Raw genomic sequence first — 17,062 nt, forward strand, 5'->3', positions numbered from 1 at the left:
GGGAGGGCAGTCTGTAGAGCTCCTCCGGTGGCTGATGTGGGGGAGGGCAGAGCTGCTATGAGGGGGGGGGCAGAGTCTGCAGAGCTGCTAAAGGGGTGCTGTGAGGGGGCAGTTTGCAGAGCTACTATGAGGGGCGGTGTGAGGGGGCAGAGTCTGCAGAGATGCTATGAGTGGTGCTGTGAGGGGGCAGTTTGCAGGGCTGCTATGAGGGGCGCTGTGAGGGGTGGGCAGTCTGCAGAGCTGCTATGAGGGGTGCTATGAGGGAGGCAGTCTGCAGAGCTGCTATGAGGGGCACTGTGAGGGGGGCAGGGTCTGCTGAGCTGCTAAAGGGGTGCTGTGAGGGTGGCAGAGTCTGCAGAGCTGCTAAAGGGGTGCTGTGAGGGGGCAGTTTGCAGAGCTGCTATGAGGGGCGGTGGGAGGGGTAGTAGTCAGCAGAGCCGCTATGAGGGGTGCTGTGAGGGGGCTTTCCAAAGATCGTGCTGGTATCCAACAATAATTCAAAGCTCCTTTACTGGCATTAATTTTGGTAAGAGAGGATGGCTAACACTATATTATTTTTTTTAAGTGGTGTAGTCTACTGAACCTTACCAAGAAACATCTTCTTTCCTCTTCATCTTGGCACATGGAAATTGCGTCTTGAGGCGGTACCATGTTCCACAGCCCATCACTGCCTATAATGATGTATTTGTGCTTATTAGGATCAATGGTGTGCACGCTTGTGTCAGGTTCTGGAGATACTATAAACTCGCCACTGTAGAAGTCATAACTCCAGAAATCACCTGATAAGAAAGCAGGGGGAGAGAGGCAAAATTAAGGAATTGGAACACCACATTATAAAATTAAAAAATGTATTTTAAGGGACATTTGTTGCATGTACTAAATTTTGTCTGAACACTTATCAATATACAGAAATCTTGCTCCTTGGGCATATGACGTGACCGCTCCACTCTCCTTTTACTGAAGGTGGCAAATTATAACGGACAAAGAAAAGATGCAAAAGAAAACTTTTACCTGTAATCCATTTTGTCTTACAGGGGAATCCTCAAAGTCATAAGCACTGAACTGTCACACCCATGCACAGTAATCCAGAGCACTTTGCAAAATATTTATATATTATAACATAATTATATAATTTATTAACTAGGCTTAGTATAAATGGCCAAATGTAATTTATTTTAAAAATATTTTCCAATTGTAGAAAAAGAAATGAGAAAATGAATTGAAATATGGCACAAACCTTTTTTAAGATGCAAAAACTAAAGTAAACACGTCAACTTTAAGTCAGGACTGGAGGCAAGGATTATTCTTATTTCACAATAAAAAAACTATTTTCCATGAACCTTAGGGAAAGAGAAACAGAATATTCTTCAATCACCACAAGATAAATCCCTTTACAGTCCAATCACTGAGTTCATGCCCCCTCTTTCATCGTGGCTCCACAGCCTCCTCAGCCTTTTCCATGTTTCTTTAAACAGTGTATTGAATTGGGGGCATTATTTGATGTTTAAACCTTTTCTCCCACTTGCTAATGGTAAAAGGTGCCTAGGAATTGTGTTTCAGCATTCCTCACGTGGCGCCGGTTTTGCATTGTAATTTAAGTCCACCACACATTAGATGGCAATGTCTGGTGCATCAGGATGCCAAATCCATGGTAAAAGCCGCATTCGCAATGCGAAATTCAGATTTGTTGCTGCCCTAGGCGCCTAGTGAGCCTTGAAACCCTGCCGTACCTTATTTCAGCATGCAGCACCTGAAAGGACTACACCCCCGCTGGGGTCTGTATAGGCAAGTCTGCTTTGTCTGTGTGGACACCCCGATTGGGGTCTGTATGGCTCATAGGGCTCCTAAGCCCAAGCGCTTATGCAATTGACGCCCCAAGGCAGTGATCTTCAAACTCTTTAATGCTGCGCCACCAACCACTAATTAAAGAAGAGGGGGCGGGTGGTAGAAAAGAAAGCAAATCACCCCCCTCAAAATGTTTGCAATTATTCCATTAAACTGCCAATGCTAGGTCTATATTTATTTAAATATTGCAGTTAAGTTCACTTATTTTAAAAATGAAATCAAATACTTAATTGAAAAACATACCATTACTAACCTGGATTCAGATCCGGTCATAGCACTGAAACGGCTCTAATGCATATCATCTATGATGTCCTGATATTGCTCGATCAGAATAAATCCCTGTCTACTTATACACCTTGATCTCTCATTGCGTTTGATACAGTTAAACATGACAATATGAATCCCCTGCCCCCATCACCCCTGAATCACTTGAGGCTCCTCTAGGGGTCCCACCACTCCTCAGTTTGAAGACCTCTGAGGAGTATGTAATAATAATTGCAGGTACCAACCCTGCTTACACACTGTATGAACACCCCAGCCTTCTGCCCTCATTAACAAAAGCGTGTTTTGTTCCAGGAATTACCCTTTGGAGACCACCTGACACCTAGTCGCTGTTTGCAGTGCTCGGAATGCTGCTCAGCTCTTGGCTGCCTTATAACCTAAACAGAGTCTCCCCATCCATAATAATGCCCCATCTGGGGACTATGGGGACGTAGAGGGAACCCCTCCCTATTTCCCCTTTGATGACAAATTTTGCGAAACTGGGGATGCGTCATTCCATCAGTTGGTGGCCTCAGACATAGCGCACACACTCATGGTAATGGCATTTCGCATGTCTCTCGCTTCTAGCATAATTGACCCCTCATCCCTTTCGAAAGATCCTGCACCACGGACGGCTATGCCCGTTAAACCCTCCCAAATGGATTGGAGGGTTGCCTCTTCTAGGGATTGCCTCACACCAGTCTGCAAAGGCATTTGCACCTTCCATTGATAGAGATGAATGCCAGGAAGAGGATTTTCATGGGTATTCGGACGGACACCCAGGACCCTCTCTGCCATGGCGTCCTCCCCCAAACCAGATGAATCCATCCCAAAATCTCACTACACCGACACTTCCGATATGTTGAACCCCGATGAGTTGATACATCCTCCTTCCTCCAAGTGGGCTCAAGCACCCATAGTGGCGAGCTATGTCGCAAGATGGCTGAGAAAACCACTATAAAAAGAGACCGCAGCCCATCCATGGGTGGAAAGCTGCCACCCTTCCCTGGAGGGAAAGGTAGCCTTAACACCAGAAATAGATGCAAGGATTGCTACCTGGCAAGTATATCAGAGACCCTAAAAAGGGTATTGATCACTCCTGGCGCTAATGCCAGGAAATGTTAATTACCGGATGTGGCGGGTCCCATTACTAAGTTCCCTGGTTTGGAGGAGGAAGCCAAGCAGTATGGGTCCCTTATTTCCCCTGCCATTCGCTACGGATGGGCACAATGTGCAAAAATGTTCTTGGGCAACGCTAATTGTGCCCTGTCCATCGATTCCTCCTAATAAAAATAGACCCAAAGCTGGGCAATCGTGCGCTTTCTGAACCGGGCTATGTAGCACAAGGGGGACTCTACGTAAACCCCTTTGTGAAAAAATTAGGCAAGTTCGTGGTGACCTTTACATCACTGGAGAAGGCACAAGTTTAAATTAAAAGAATTTTCCACCCGTAGGTTTTCTCCGTGGCCGGTCAAGGTAGAGGGCACTCGGCCAGCCGCAATCCAAATACGGCCCTTTCAACCCTTCCAGAGGATCTCGCCACAGGGAAGGTAGAGGAGGATTCTGTGGAAACTTGCACTCCAATTGTTCTGGTAACTATTCCCCCTTCTTCCCAACTAAGAGTTGTAAGGGACTTGGCTCCGTTAGAGACTATCATCAGATGTATGGGTCCGACAAACCATTATGGGTCTCAATATCGAATTCTACAGCAGCCCCATACAAAGGCATTTGTGAACAACCTATTCCTAGTGGACAAGAGGGATGGGGGCCAGTGCCCAATCTGTGAGAATTAAACGAGCAGCTGGTCTACCACCACTTCAAAATGGAAGAGATTCACCTTCTGCAATATATTCTCCGTCCTTCAGATTGGATGGGCAGACTAGATCTAAAAGAATCTCTTCTCATGGTCTTGATCTTTTCTCCGCACAGGCAATACCTTCCATTCATCTAGGCAGGACAAACTTATATGCTTCCCTGCCCATCAGTCTCTCATCCACGCCTCAGTGCTTCACCAAGGTTTTGAAGCCAGCCATATAACAGTTACAGTCCCAAGGGATTTGGTCGATGGTCTACCAGATGATATCCTCATTAGGGATCAGTGCCGGAAGAGGCTCCGGACTGATCTTCAAACAGTGCACCTGCTGGAAAGTCTGAGTTTTGCCATCAATGTGAAGTCGTTGTTGATGACGCCCTTAAAAATGACTAAATTTCAGGGTTTGTCAAAGATTGTCACCAGGCTACTCTGAGCCTTCCGACAAAGAAAGTGGCAAACATCAGACAGGAGCTCTGCAAGGCACTTGCTAAGGAATAAACCTCCACAAGGCAAGTAGCACGTCTGGTAAGCCTCCTTTCCTCGTCAATTCAAGCTATCTTTCCGGGCCCCCTACATTACAGAGCCCTTCAAAGCATGAAGGCTCAACAGCTCAGAAGGGGTGTGACGTATTCGGAAACGGTTTCATTGACAGAGGTGGTCAAGGAAGAAATGCGATGGTGGCTAACGTACATGGAAGCCTGAAACAGGACAATTTGCGGTCAATGGCTGCACATTATTGAGTCAGACACCTACAAAGAGGGCTGGGGTGCTCCACGGGAGGATAGTGGTTCTCTCAAGTAAAACAGTTACAAATCAACTGTCTCGAACTCCTGGTGGGTTCATTTGCAGTACACTGTTGTACCAAAGAGAGGAAACAATGCTGCATGTTGTTGAAGACAGACATGCTAGAGGGCTTTGGCGGAACTGGCCTGGACCTAGATTTGCCTAGACCGGAACTTTTTGTTAATTGCAGAACATCTCCCTGGCAAGGCAAAGGTAGTGTTGGACTGGAATTCCAGGTGTCTCCAAGACTTAAGCCTATAGAAACTTCATCCTCGGATTTCCAAAGCCATCCAGAAATGGGGTAGTTTTTCAGTGGACCAGTTTGCTTCTCAGCTAGGTCACCAGTTGGAGAGATTCTGTGGCTGGAGACCCAAACCAATGGCAGGGACAACATACGCATTTTTCCTGGACTAAAATCAGGAGGGGCTATGCGGTTCCTCTGTTCTCAACAATCCCACGCCTGTCGGCACAGGTGAGGCGCCAACTGGCGGATCTTGTGGTAATAACCCTGATATGGAGATCGCAAGTCGGGTATCCATTTCTTCTGGAACTTTCGAAGGGGTCTCCAATCCTTCTCCCCTCAGTTGCAAATCTTCACTAGGATCCCTGGGGAAACACTCATTCTCTGTTATCCAGGAGTCACTTGCCTCTTTTGCGTGGCAGATTACCAGGAACGATGGAAACTCCCAGAACTTTCACAGGAAGCTCAATGCCTCTTATCAAAGGCAGGGGCATATGGAACCACCAAGATATATTTCTCAGCATGGTCGAAATGGCTGGGTTCGTGTCTCCAGAGGAACCAGGACCCCATAGGATCAGAAGTCGTTTCAGTTCTGAATTTCTGGTCATCCCTAGCATACACAGGTATGGCTAAGAAATCTGTGAACTTTGTTCAGCTATATCAGCTGGACACCCTCCTATTTGTGGCCATCAAGTGGGGGGAACATATCTTAGCCTGTAAACTTATGAGAGGCATTCATATTTCCCTTCCATTAGAACAGAGGTATTCAGTACTTTGGGATTAGAATGTTGTCCTCAACCTTTTCCTCTTTTGCAAAAGTAACAAGTACCTTTTCAGGAAAGAACTTTCAGGAAATCTGGCTATGCTGCTGTGCCTGCTTTCCTATCGGAGAGTTACCGATGTTAAAGCACTGAACATTGCAAGAAGAGTATTTGCCCACAAAGACACACAAAGTACAACTCGCGGCTAATCTCTTACCAGGCATTTGAGGATACCCCAAAGTTTTGCAATATTAGGCGTATTAAGGCATACGAGACCATGACAGAGGAGTTAAGGCTTCATGGTAAACGATAACTTTTCAGTGCCTTGCAAAAGCCATCCCAAGCAGTCTCCTCCCCTACCATTGCTAGATTGGTTCAATGTGTGATGTTGGAGGCTGGAATTGATATTTCTAAATTTGGTGCTCATTCCGCTCGAGGGGCCATGGCACTGAAAGTCTACTTCCTGGGGGCTAGATTGAGGACATTTTGAATTCAGCAGATTAGTCCTCAGATTCTACTTTCAAAAGGTTTTATTTGAAACTAGTGGTAGATATGGGCTTCCTCATGGCTCGGAAGCTTTGAACAAGCATAATCCTCGACCCTGGTCCTGACAGAATGAAAAATGTCAGTTATCGTAAAGGAAAGTTTAAGGACTCTTAGGCGAGGATTATCCCACCAAGGAATTACTCCAGGTTCCATCCCGCTGTGGGGGCAAAAACATTTTCTCTCGAACAATGTGTTGTAGTAAGTATAATTGTTTTCGATAGACTTTGTGTTCAGTTGTTTCTGATATGCCATAATGAACAGTATTGATGATCTGGAATAGTACTGGTTAATCCTTCTGTATACGGGATTGCTCAGCGGTCAGTTTCATTTCTGGATATTTTATTTTTCCTCCAGGAAACAAATTAAGTAAGCAGGAATAACTTTGGAGGAAGACTGGACCTTGCTCACGCAAAGAAAGGGGGGTGTGAACACACTGAAAGATCTATAAATGCTTTAACCTTGTGTTGATTGGACAATGTTCTGCGGTTTCTCTTTCCCCAAAGTTGATGGGAAGGAATATGCTACTTACCAGTATGCATCTGTTCTTGGCATGTAGAGCTGCAGATCTACACACTTTAGCATAGATCGCCATCTGGTGTTGGGCCCGGATGTTTGCAGTTTGTTTTTCCTCTTGGAAAGTCTTTTGGAAGTCACGAGGTCGGTGACTCCTCCTTTGGATCGTATTGCGCATGGGTTTCGGCTCCATCCTCAGATTGTTTTTCGCCAGCAGGGAAAGATGGAGCGTAGTAATAATAGTGAAGAAACCCATGTGTGTTGTATCTAAATAAGATAGACTGGAACAGATACAGGTAGCCGGGGAGGCGGGTGGGCGTGTGTTGATCTGCAGCTCTACATGCCAAGAACAGATGCATACTGGTAAGTAGCATATTCCGTTCAAGGCATATGAGCTGCAGATTACACACTTTTGCATAGATTATATAGCAGTTCCCAACCTTAGCGGCAACCCCCGGTATCTGTTGCAGTGGTTTGAAATAGTGTTTTTAGTACAGCCTGGCCCACACTAGCTTGTTGCTTGGTTTGCACATCTACACAGTAGTGTTTAGTGAAAGTGTGCAGTGTTGACCATGAAGCGGCTTTGAAGATATCATCTAATGGGATGTTCCCTAGAAAAGCCATAGAAGCCCCTATCTTCCGTGTAGAATGGGCTTTAGGGGGAACGGATAGCATTCGTTTTGCTTTGTGGTAGCAAATCTGGTAGCATTTTACAATCCACCTAGCTATCCCTGATTTTGAGATGGGGTTGCCCTTGTGTGGTGGAGAGAAAGAGACAAACAGTTGTTTGGTCTTTCTGAAAGGTTGTGTTCTTTGGATATAGTAAAGAAAGGCTCATTTGATATCTAGCGTGTGTAGAGCCCTTTCTGCAACAGTCTGAGGTTGCGAGAAAAATACCGGTAATTCTACAGATTGGTTTAGGTGAAAAGGGGAAATGACTTTAGGTAGGAATTTTGGGTTGGTACGGAGAACAACCTTGTTCTGGTGCATTTGAAGAAAAGGTTCTTGTATGGTAAGTGCTTGTATCTCACTGACCCTTCTAAGGGAAGTGATGGCTACAAGGAAAGCTGTTTTCCATGTGAGAAATTGCAGTTCGCATTTATGCAAAGGTTCGAAGGGAGGCCCCATCAGCCTTGTGAGAACGATATTTAAGTTCCACACAGGTGAGGGTGGTACTCTGGGGGGAATTATTCTTTTTAGGCCTTCCATGAAGGCTTTAATGGCAGGTACTCTGAAAAGTGATAGGTGCTGCCTGTTTTGTAGGTAAGCTGCAATTGCTGTGAGGTGTAGCCGAATGGAGGTATATGCTAGATTACACCTTTGTAGGTGGAGTAAGTAGCATATGATGTGTTGTATAGACACGTCTAGAGGATTGATTGTGTTATGGCAATAAACAACAAATCTTTTCCACTTGGCAGCGTAGCAGGCTCTAGTGGTAGGGTGTCTAGCTTCTCTGATGACGTTCATACAGTCAGGGGGAAGGTTTAGGTATCCGAATTCCAGGATTTCAGGAGCCAGATCGCAAGGTTGAGCTGAGCTGGGTCCAGGTGCCTGATCTCTTCATGGTTCTGGGTTAGGAGGCATGGTGAGAGGTGTAGCTTTTGGTGTGGTACTACCGAGAGTTCTAGCAGCATGGTGTACCACGGTTGTCTGGCCCATGTTGAAGCTACTAGGATCAGCGTGAGGGAATGCTGGTGTAACTTTCGCACCACTAATGGAATTAGTGGGAGAGGTGGAAAGGCGTACGCAAATTTGCCTGACCAGTTCATCCATATCGCATTTCCTTTGGACAATGGGTCTGGGTATCTGGCGGCGAAGCTTGGGCATTTTTTGTTTTCGTGGGTGGAGAATAGGTCTATTTGTGGATGCCCCCACGTTTGAAAGAAAGGGTGAAGAACCTGCGGGTGAAGTTCCCATTCGTGGATCTGTCGCGTCTGTCTGCTGAGCAGATCTGCCATGGTGTTTTGGACTCCTGGGACATGTTGGGCTAGGAGAAAGATTTTGTGTCGAATTACCCATCTCCATATGCTCTGTGCTAATTGAGAGAGCTGTGGAGAGTGTGTGCCGCCTTGTTTTTGAATGTAATACATGGCCGTCATGTTGTCTGTGCGAATGAGGACTGCCTTGCCTGAAATCTGTGTCTGAAAAGATTTTAGGGCTAGAAAGATTGCTAGTAACTCCAGATGGTTGATATGGAGTAACTTTCGTTGCGGCGTCCATGTGCCCTGCACTGTGAGGTGTAATAGATGAGCTCCCCAGCCGGAGATGAGTCTGTTAGTATTATTTGTGGAACCGGGTCCAGGAACGGTCGACCTTTGGAAAGGTTTGTGGTGTTCCACCACTGCAGAGAGCGATGGGTGCGACCGTCTACCAACACCAGATCTGTCAGTTGCCCCTGGGCCTGGTTCCATTGGCGCGCTAATCACTCTTGGAGTGGACGCATCTGGAGTCTTGCGTGGGGCACTATGAAATTGCAAGAGGCCATCATCCCTATCGGTTGCATAAACACTCTTGCTGGAAGGGAGTGTTGAAGTATGAATCTTTGGCGCAACGCCTGAATGCATGCAATCCTGGCCGGATTGGGGTAGGCTATTGCTTTTGAGGTGTCTATGGTGGCACCGAAGTATTGTTTTATGTGGGATGGTGTTAGCTGGGACTTTGTGGTTCACCGTTAAGCCTAGTTGGTGAAGTAGTTGGATTGTAGTGGCGGTGTGGTGTACACATTGGTTGTAGGACGTGGCTTTTATCAGCCAGAAGTCCAAGTATGTGAAGACGTGAATGTGCTGTCTTCTGAGGTGTGCCGCCACTACCGCTATGCACTTGGTGAATACCCGTGGTGCTGATGTGACTCCGAATGGGAGCACCTTGAACTGGTAGTGTTGCCCGTCCACTACAAATCTGAGGTACTTTCTGTGAGCATGGTGTACTGGAATGTGGAAGTATGCATCTTTCAAGTCCAGTGTGGTGAGGAAGTCGTTCTGGGAGAGGAGCGGAAGCACCTGCTGAAGTGTTACCATGTGAAAATGGTCTGAATGTATGTATGTGTTTAGGGGCCGGAGATCTAGAATAGGTCGTAGAGTCTCGTCCCTTTTTGGTATTAGAAAATATAGGGAGTAGACAACTAAATTTTGCTGATTGACGGGAACTTGTTCTATTGCATGTTTTTGTAGGAGGGAGATTACCTCCTGTTTTAGTAATGTGGAATGTTCTTGTGACATTAGGAGTTGCCTGGGTGGAATGTTTGGGGGGGGGTAGATGTTAATTCCAGGCAGTATCCTGACCGAATAATTTGGGTCACCCACTTGTCTGAAGGTGATGGTCTCCCAGACATGAAGGAAATTTTGAAGTCTGCCCCCGACCAGAGTGGGATGGTCTGGAGGGAGCGTGGGGAAGTCATTGGGTAGGCGGTGTGGCAGAGCGGGCGGTATTTGTTTTGCCTTTATTATTATTGCCCCTATAGCCGCCTCTTTGATAACCCCTTGTGAAGGTGGACTGAGTGGGGGATTTGTAGGAAGTGGACGCGTTATCTGAGGAGTAGCCTCTAGATGTACTCCGAAAGGCAGAGCGGCGAAAAGAGCGCCTAGGAGGGTGTGACTGCAGGACTCCCATGGACTTCGCCGGGTGTCCTCCTTCATTTTTTCGTGCAGTGGAAACCACTAGGGAATCTAGTGGCGCTGGCCCTTTGATATAGGCAGGATCTGTGGGGGCAGCTTTGTATTTTTTCACTATGCGTGGGTTAATGACCCTGGCCCTGACTGGGTCCTTAAAAACCTCTGGCGCTTGTTTTACCACCCCCTTAAGCATAGGTAGTATAGAGGTAGACCTATGTGTGATATCAAATGTGTCGAGGAGGAAATCCTCCTACACTGGGTCAGTGTGCAACTCTACCCCGTGATAGTGTGCCGCCCTTTGAAGTAGGTGGTGGACACCTAATGAGTCTTCCGGTGGAGATGGCCTGGAAGGGTAAAGGTCATCTTGTGGGACGTCGGGAATATCTGGGTTATTGTAGTCATCGTCCCATGGGTCTGGGGACCCTGTAGGGGTGGGGTCTTGGGGCACATCCCCTGTATCGTGATATGGGTCCCCCTGATCATCATCGTCTGGAGATGGGGTCGGAGAGCGATGAGGTGGGGGTGGAGAAGGCGGAGGGGGCGGAGGTGGAGAGGGTGGAGGAGGTGGGGAAGGTATTCTGAAAGGGGAGGTAGCAGAGTCCTTCCTCTTTGGAGATGGAGGCGGAGCCGGTTTGTCCAAATGTCTCTTTTTGTAAGAGAGTGCCAAATGTCCAGTTTTTGGATCCCTGGTGAGAGTTTTTTGTAAGGGATCCGGTGTAAATAGTTCCTGTGACAGTGTTTGGTCTGTCGGCGCAGAAGTCTTCGGGGCCGATGACTTTTTAGGCTTGTCCGTGGCAGTTTGCTTAGCACTGGGCTTGGGAACCTCCGATTTCTTGGTCGGCGCCGAGGTGGGCTTCGGCTTGGTAGTGTCGGTGCCGAGGGCCTTATGGGGTTTGGTCGGTACCGAAGATGGCGTCGGTACGGAAGCGCTGGGTTTCGACCCCGAGGGCTTCGGTGCGGAGCTCGGTGTCGAGGTAGAGGCCGGTTTCTTTTTCGGTTCCAAAGTGTGTTTCTCGGCACCGCTGGTAGGCTGGCTCGAGCCCGAGCCGCCGGAAGGCTTATTTGGCTTCTTCACCGGGCTCGAAGGTGGGGTGTGTGAAGCAGTGTCTCTGGTCTTGCCTAGGCCCGGAGGCGAAGGCGTGACCGAAGCCTTTTTGGGTGTTGGTGCGGGTGTGGGGGGGTGGTATATTACTCACGACCCCCTGCGCCGGAGTGATGTCCTCCACATCTGAGTCGTCGGCCTCGGAAGCACTGACGAGGTCCTCTTCGGTGCGCTGCTGTCCCGGATCTTCGATGTAGTCTCCGAAGATATCAACTGGAACGGAGGTCGAGGAGTGTGCCATGTTTCGTCTGGCTCTTCGGTCCCGAATAGTCTTTTTTGATCTGAAAGACTTACAGGCCGGACAGTCTCGAGGCTCATGTTCAGGGGAGAGGCAGAGGTTGCACACCTCATGAAGATCGGTGTGGGGGAATTTGGACACACATCGAGGGCACTTCTTGAATGGAGTTCTTTCAATCAGCCGGGACCGGAGCTTGGGTAGGCCCGAAGGCCGCCGTCAACGACTGGAACCGAAGATTTGTCGATGAGAAGGTGCGTTGATTGAGGAGATCGTGATCTAAACAATACCGCGATGTGAGGTGAGGATTCCGCTTCGATCGTCGAACTGGAAAATGTTCGGAACCGGAGCGGGAAGATTACATACGAGCCCGATGGCGGAAAAAAACAATCTGAGGATGGAGCCGAAGCCCATGCGCAATACGATCCAAAGGAGGAGTCACCGACCTCGTGACTTCCAAAAGACTTTCCAAGAGGAAAAACAAACTGCAAACATCTGGGCCCAACACTAGATGGCGATCTATGCAAAAGTGTGTAATCTGCAGCTCATATGCCTCGAATATATAGTTTTTTTGATATTGTGAAATGGCTGCTGTAAAAATAAAGAAAAGAAAGTAAGCATAATCCTCACCTCCAAGTCCTTACTAGAATTATCAACTATTAACTTTCATTATTCTTGGAATATGATCTGCTCTTAACATCACCTGATGTTTGTGCCACTTCCAAATCCTCCGATCTTCGGGATACAGTGCTTGAGATCTTATGCCACCCAGTTTGTTGATGTAATGCATTGTGGTGGTATTGTCTATACCTAGGCAGCACTGACTATGCTTGTATTCTGGGAAGGAAGGACTGCAGACTCCATGCCACTGGTTTGACTCCCAATAGATTTATGTGAAGACTTCTGTGTGGCGGAGCCCACTTTCTCCTGATTTTTAAACAGTGGAGATAAGCACCGCAGAAGTCTAGGGGGCTTCTACAGTCACCACCAAATCTGCCATTTGAGGTAGGTAGCTTAATCCTGCAGAAATTATTTTTTCTTGAGTTATTCAGGGAAGGGTCGCCTTCATGCTCAGAGTGATCTGGATGATAACCTCGAAAGAGACTTGAGTTTGTAGATATTGTTTGTTTAAATCTGCCAGTAGAGTTGGCATTGGAAGAAAGCAAAACAGGACAAGAGGAATGCAAGACAACATCATCCCTAGCAAGGATTTGAAGAGGTGAACTGAAACAGAACGTTATTAACTTCTCCACTAAGAATTTGAGTTTGGCTCATCAGTCCTCAGTTAGACATGCTTTTTCCCCACATGGTGTCTAAAATAGCTCCCAAAAATGTCCTAGTTCATGTCATGTCTAGTTTGTTGAATAGTGCAAGACAAACAATTGTACCTTTGGTTGCCTCTTGACAGTTAGCTGCTTTTATCAACCAATTTTCGAGGTATGGTATTCGATAACCCTCCTGTCTCAAATAAGCTGCCATTTGAGCAAAACATTTCGAGTGGAGTCCAAAAAGGAGGACCTTGAATTGATAGTAAATGCTGGCTTCTCTGAAACTCAAAAATGTGAAGCTTTGGGATTTGAAAATAGGCATCCTGTATATCTAGTGTGGTCATGTAGTCATCAAAATGTAGAATTAAGGACGTCTTGAAGAGCGACCATGCGAGACAATTTCCTTCTTGGGTATTTGTTCAATCTTTGCAGATCCAAGATGGGCCTCCATTCCTCTGTCTTCTTCTGGATTGAAAAGATCTGGGTGGTGTAATCTTTTTGTAGCACCTCTGCAGAGTATGGCTCAAACTTCAATTTTAGTTGTTGGAGATGACACAGGGATGATTCTCTTGGACGTGTATGAGGTGGTTTTTTGTGAACTCCAGAATATAGACGTCAGTGATTAAACCTAAACCTCACTTGTTGGTTGTCATGAATTTCCGCTATTCAAAATAGTTTGCTATTTGGCCACCTACTTATTATGGGAACAGAGAGCGTAACCAGCAATTTCGCATCAACACTATTTTAAACTTTTATTCCTTCCTTGGAAAGTTTGCTTCCTTCTGGTTTGTTTGTTGTAAACCATCAACAGTGACTGTTAGTAATGTTGGTGAGGATATTGCGACCTATACGGTTGTTAAAAAGGCTGGTAGTGTTGACATTGATACCACCTTTGTAGGAGAATAGAACCTATGCCTCTTACTCCTTGAAAAGGCATTCGCCTCATTTGCTGAGTACCCAGCGACTTTGCTGTGGCACGGGGGGCAGGGAGGAGGAGGGGGGAGTAGCTCTGCTCAGTCGTAAAGCCAGGTCTTGAGCGTCTTCCTAAAGATGTTGAGGGAGGGGGCGCGTCTGATGCCGATCGGGAGCTCGTTACAGGTCTTCGCCACGATGTAGGAGAAGGCTGGTCTGCCCCCGCAGATGCCCGGGTTGTCAGCGAGGTTGGGAGATCGGAGGTTTCTCTTGGGTGCATGGAAGGAGATTCTCTTGTTGAGGTATAGGCGGCCGCTGTTGTGGAGGCATTTGTAGGCGTGGGTGAGCATCTTGAAAGTGACTAATGGCTATAGGGTTGGTAGTGTTCTATCAATGGATTAGGTTTATTACGAAATTGTGCCTCTGAAGAGTAATATCCCTCCTCAAAATATTTCTCACTTCCCTCCTGATAATTAACATTTAGTTCAGAAGGGCTATGGGCTGTCCCAAAGGCTACATTATCCAAATCCTTCTCATCTAGCAAATGGGTTGGTAGAAGTAGTGAAACTTTACTTGGAGAGGTGTGTACTGGCATCGGTAAAGCGGACTGACAATGTATTGCATTAGACATTGACTGTATTGTGTATACCAGAGAATTAATCTGTGCTTTCATCATCGATGCTGCCACTGTCACACTTATCAACTGCGTCTGCTGTGGTTTCCTCGTTGACTATGTCTCTGTGGAAGACGTAGGTATCGATGACAAGAATCGCTCCATTGTCGGAATAGATGATGTGGTCATCGCCAACAATGTTTTCGTCTGCCGCTTTTTCTTCACTGTTAAGGTGGATTTTTCATGTGGCAGAACTGAGGAGGGCTTCTTGAAAGTTAATTTCAATTTTAGAAAAGGTGATGCAGGTTCTGATTTTGTTATTTTTGAGGAGATAGCCTCTTTTGAATGCTCGCCGGAGCGATCAGTTGACGCAGCCTCTTTTGAATGCTCGTCGGAGCGATAAGTTGACGCAGCATGTTCTTCAGGTGGCCCATGAGACGTTTTTTAAAGCTTTCTTTGGAGGTTCATGAGGCATAGGGCCTTCTGATTTTTTACTATTATCAAGGTTCCTCTGAGATTTTAAGGTATCTTCCTCATTTGCCTCAGAAAGTGGTACATCCTTGGCTTTAAGTTTTTGAAGCCACATCAAAAGCCTCCCCTCCCTGTCTAGGTGTTTTTGTAGAGAAAGTACGACATATTTTATATTCTTTTACCTTATGGGAAGGGTGAAGGCAGTAAATGCATTCCTGTGAGAATCCTCCGAGTGTAGAGTGTTCTTCACACAGATTCCAGAAGGCCTGAAACGTCCTTTTTCGGTCCCACATCTTGAATAGTCAGGTTTGAACAGCAGAAAGTGTTTCTCATCCAGAATATATATATTTAAATAACTGGAACTTCAGAATAACTGAGCAGGGCTCTCAGAGTCTCCCTCCACATGACGCGCGGTAGAAAATTTGAGTGAGTGAAGCCTCTGTGGGGAGTGTTCTTCAGGGTGCTGTCACCCAATTAGTTCTTATGTAATGATGTGGCAAGATTACTGTAGTCAAGGTTTTCTAGCCTTTCTGGGCTTCGTAAAACCTGTGCTGCTTTTTCAATTGCATCGTGTGACTCCCACCTCGAAGACTGGGAATGATTAAATCATGTGAATCAATGAAAGATCCAAAACTGGAGAAACTTATGTACTGATCTCCATATAGCAGCTTTACAGATTTCTGAAATGGGTATATTACAAGACCCATGTTGGGTGCTTTACCTTTAGTCGAATGAGCCTTAGGTCTACTAGTGTGGGTTATATCTGCCAATTCATAAGAGATTAATACAAGAGACAATTCATTTGGCAATCAATTGTTTACAAGTAGATGAACAAGTTCTAAGAGGATCATAGTTTACAGATAGGAGATCAGACTGGATAAGACTAAAGAAATCGGAAACAAAACTTTTACGTCCAATGTATAAAGAACACTTTTTGCTGGATTCGGTTGGTTTGTGAAAAATTTGTTAAGGATATAGTCTAATTTACAAGGCAATCCGATACTACTTTTGGCTCAAAAGAAGGATTAGTGAAACCCTACTTTAAAAAAATAAAATAAGGCTCTTCTGAGCAATTTGCTGACTCAGCAGACAGATTTAATAGCTACTAAAAAGGCTGCATTGCATGAGAAATAATGTACTGTAACCTTGTGAATGGGTTCAAATGGAGGACCCATGAGCTTTGAAAGAATTAAATTTAAAACCCATTGGAGCAAGGAGACCGAATAGGGCAATGATAATCAGGGTACGGCCCTAGAGCCACATGTGGCTCTGACGTTAACATGCACCCCCCCCCGGTCAACAGACTCAGCACTAACATTAAAAGATGTTAAACAGCCAAACATTTAAAGGTTAACTGAAGACAAATACACAAACAAGGTAGTCCTGCAAGGGAAGTAACTTTAGAACTTTAGAACACGTTCATTTTTAAAGACGTCTGGAAACAAATACTAAACATGATAAAATTTCTTCAAAATTCAAAAAGTGTATTTCTTTAACACGCAGAGCTTTCACCTTAGTACATCAGAGCACTGTATTTTTTTCTTTTAAGTGATAGTTTTCAAACACGAATTTAGAAATATTAAATATCTGGGTAGACTGAGTTGCTATTACATAAGAACATTATGGTTATTCAATTTAAAAACAGGTGAAGGTTTTGCATAATGCATATCATGAAGTCCTCTATTTCGAGGTCCTCTTACATGTGATAATGAAGAACAAGCATTGGCATAGCCATTAGGCCTCGCCTTTGGGAACTTATAAGTGTTTAGCCCGAGATATTGACTTTGCCTATGCCTTTAAACTGTGCTGTACAAAAGTCTGCAGCATTCTGAGAAGCATTTTTGTTACCTTAGATAAGACCAAGAAAGTGGGGGGGGGGGGGAGGGGAGGCATAATTAACAGGAGGGTGAAGGTCAGTTAGTGACTGAGCCATTGAGAGAGTCCGTCAGTGAGTGAGAGAGTCCGTCAGTGAGTGAGAGAGTCCGTCAGTGAGTGAGAGAGTCCGTCAGTGAGTGAGAGAGTCCGTCAGTGAGTGAGAGAGTCCGTCAGTGAGTGAGAGAGTGAGAGAGTCCGTCAGTGAGTGAGAG

General features: G+C 46.0%; 1 protein-coding gene across 1 annotated transcript in view; it reads right to left on the minus strand.

The window, feature by feature from the left end:
* The window catches only part of PPM1D (protein phosphatase, Mg2+/Mn2+ dependent 1D), a 279,206-nt gene that overhangs the window by 142,168 nt on the left and 119,976 nt on the right, over positions 1–17,062 (minus strand). The window contains exon 4 of the mRNA XM_085649436.1: positions 589–779. Coding sequence (XP_085505562.1) covers positions 589–779 — 191 coding nt within the window. The remainder of the gene's footprint in view (positions 1–588; positions 780–17,062) is intronic.

The sequence above is a fragment of the Triturus cristatus genome, chromosome 3_2 (genome assembly GCF_964204655.1).
Source record: "Triturus cristatus chromosome 3_2, aTriCri1.1, whole genome shotgun sequence".
In the NCBI taxonomy this organism is placed as follows: domain Eukaryota; kingdom Metazoa; phylum Chordata; class Amphibia; order Caudata; family Salamandridae; genus Triturus; species Triturus cristatus.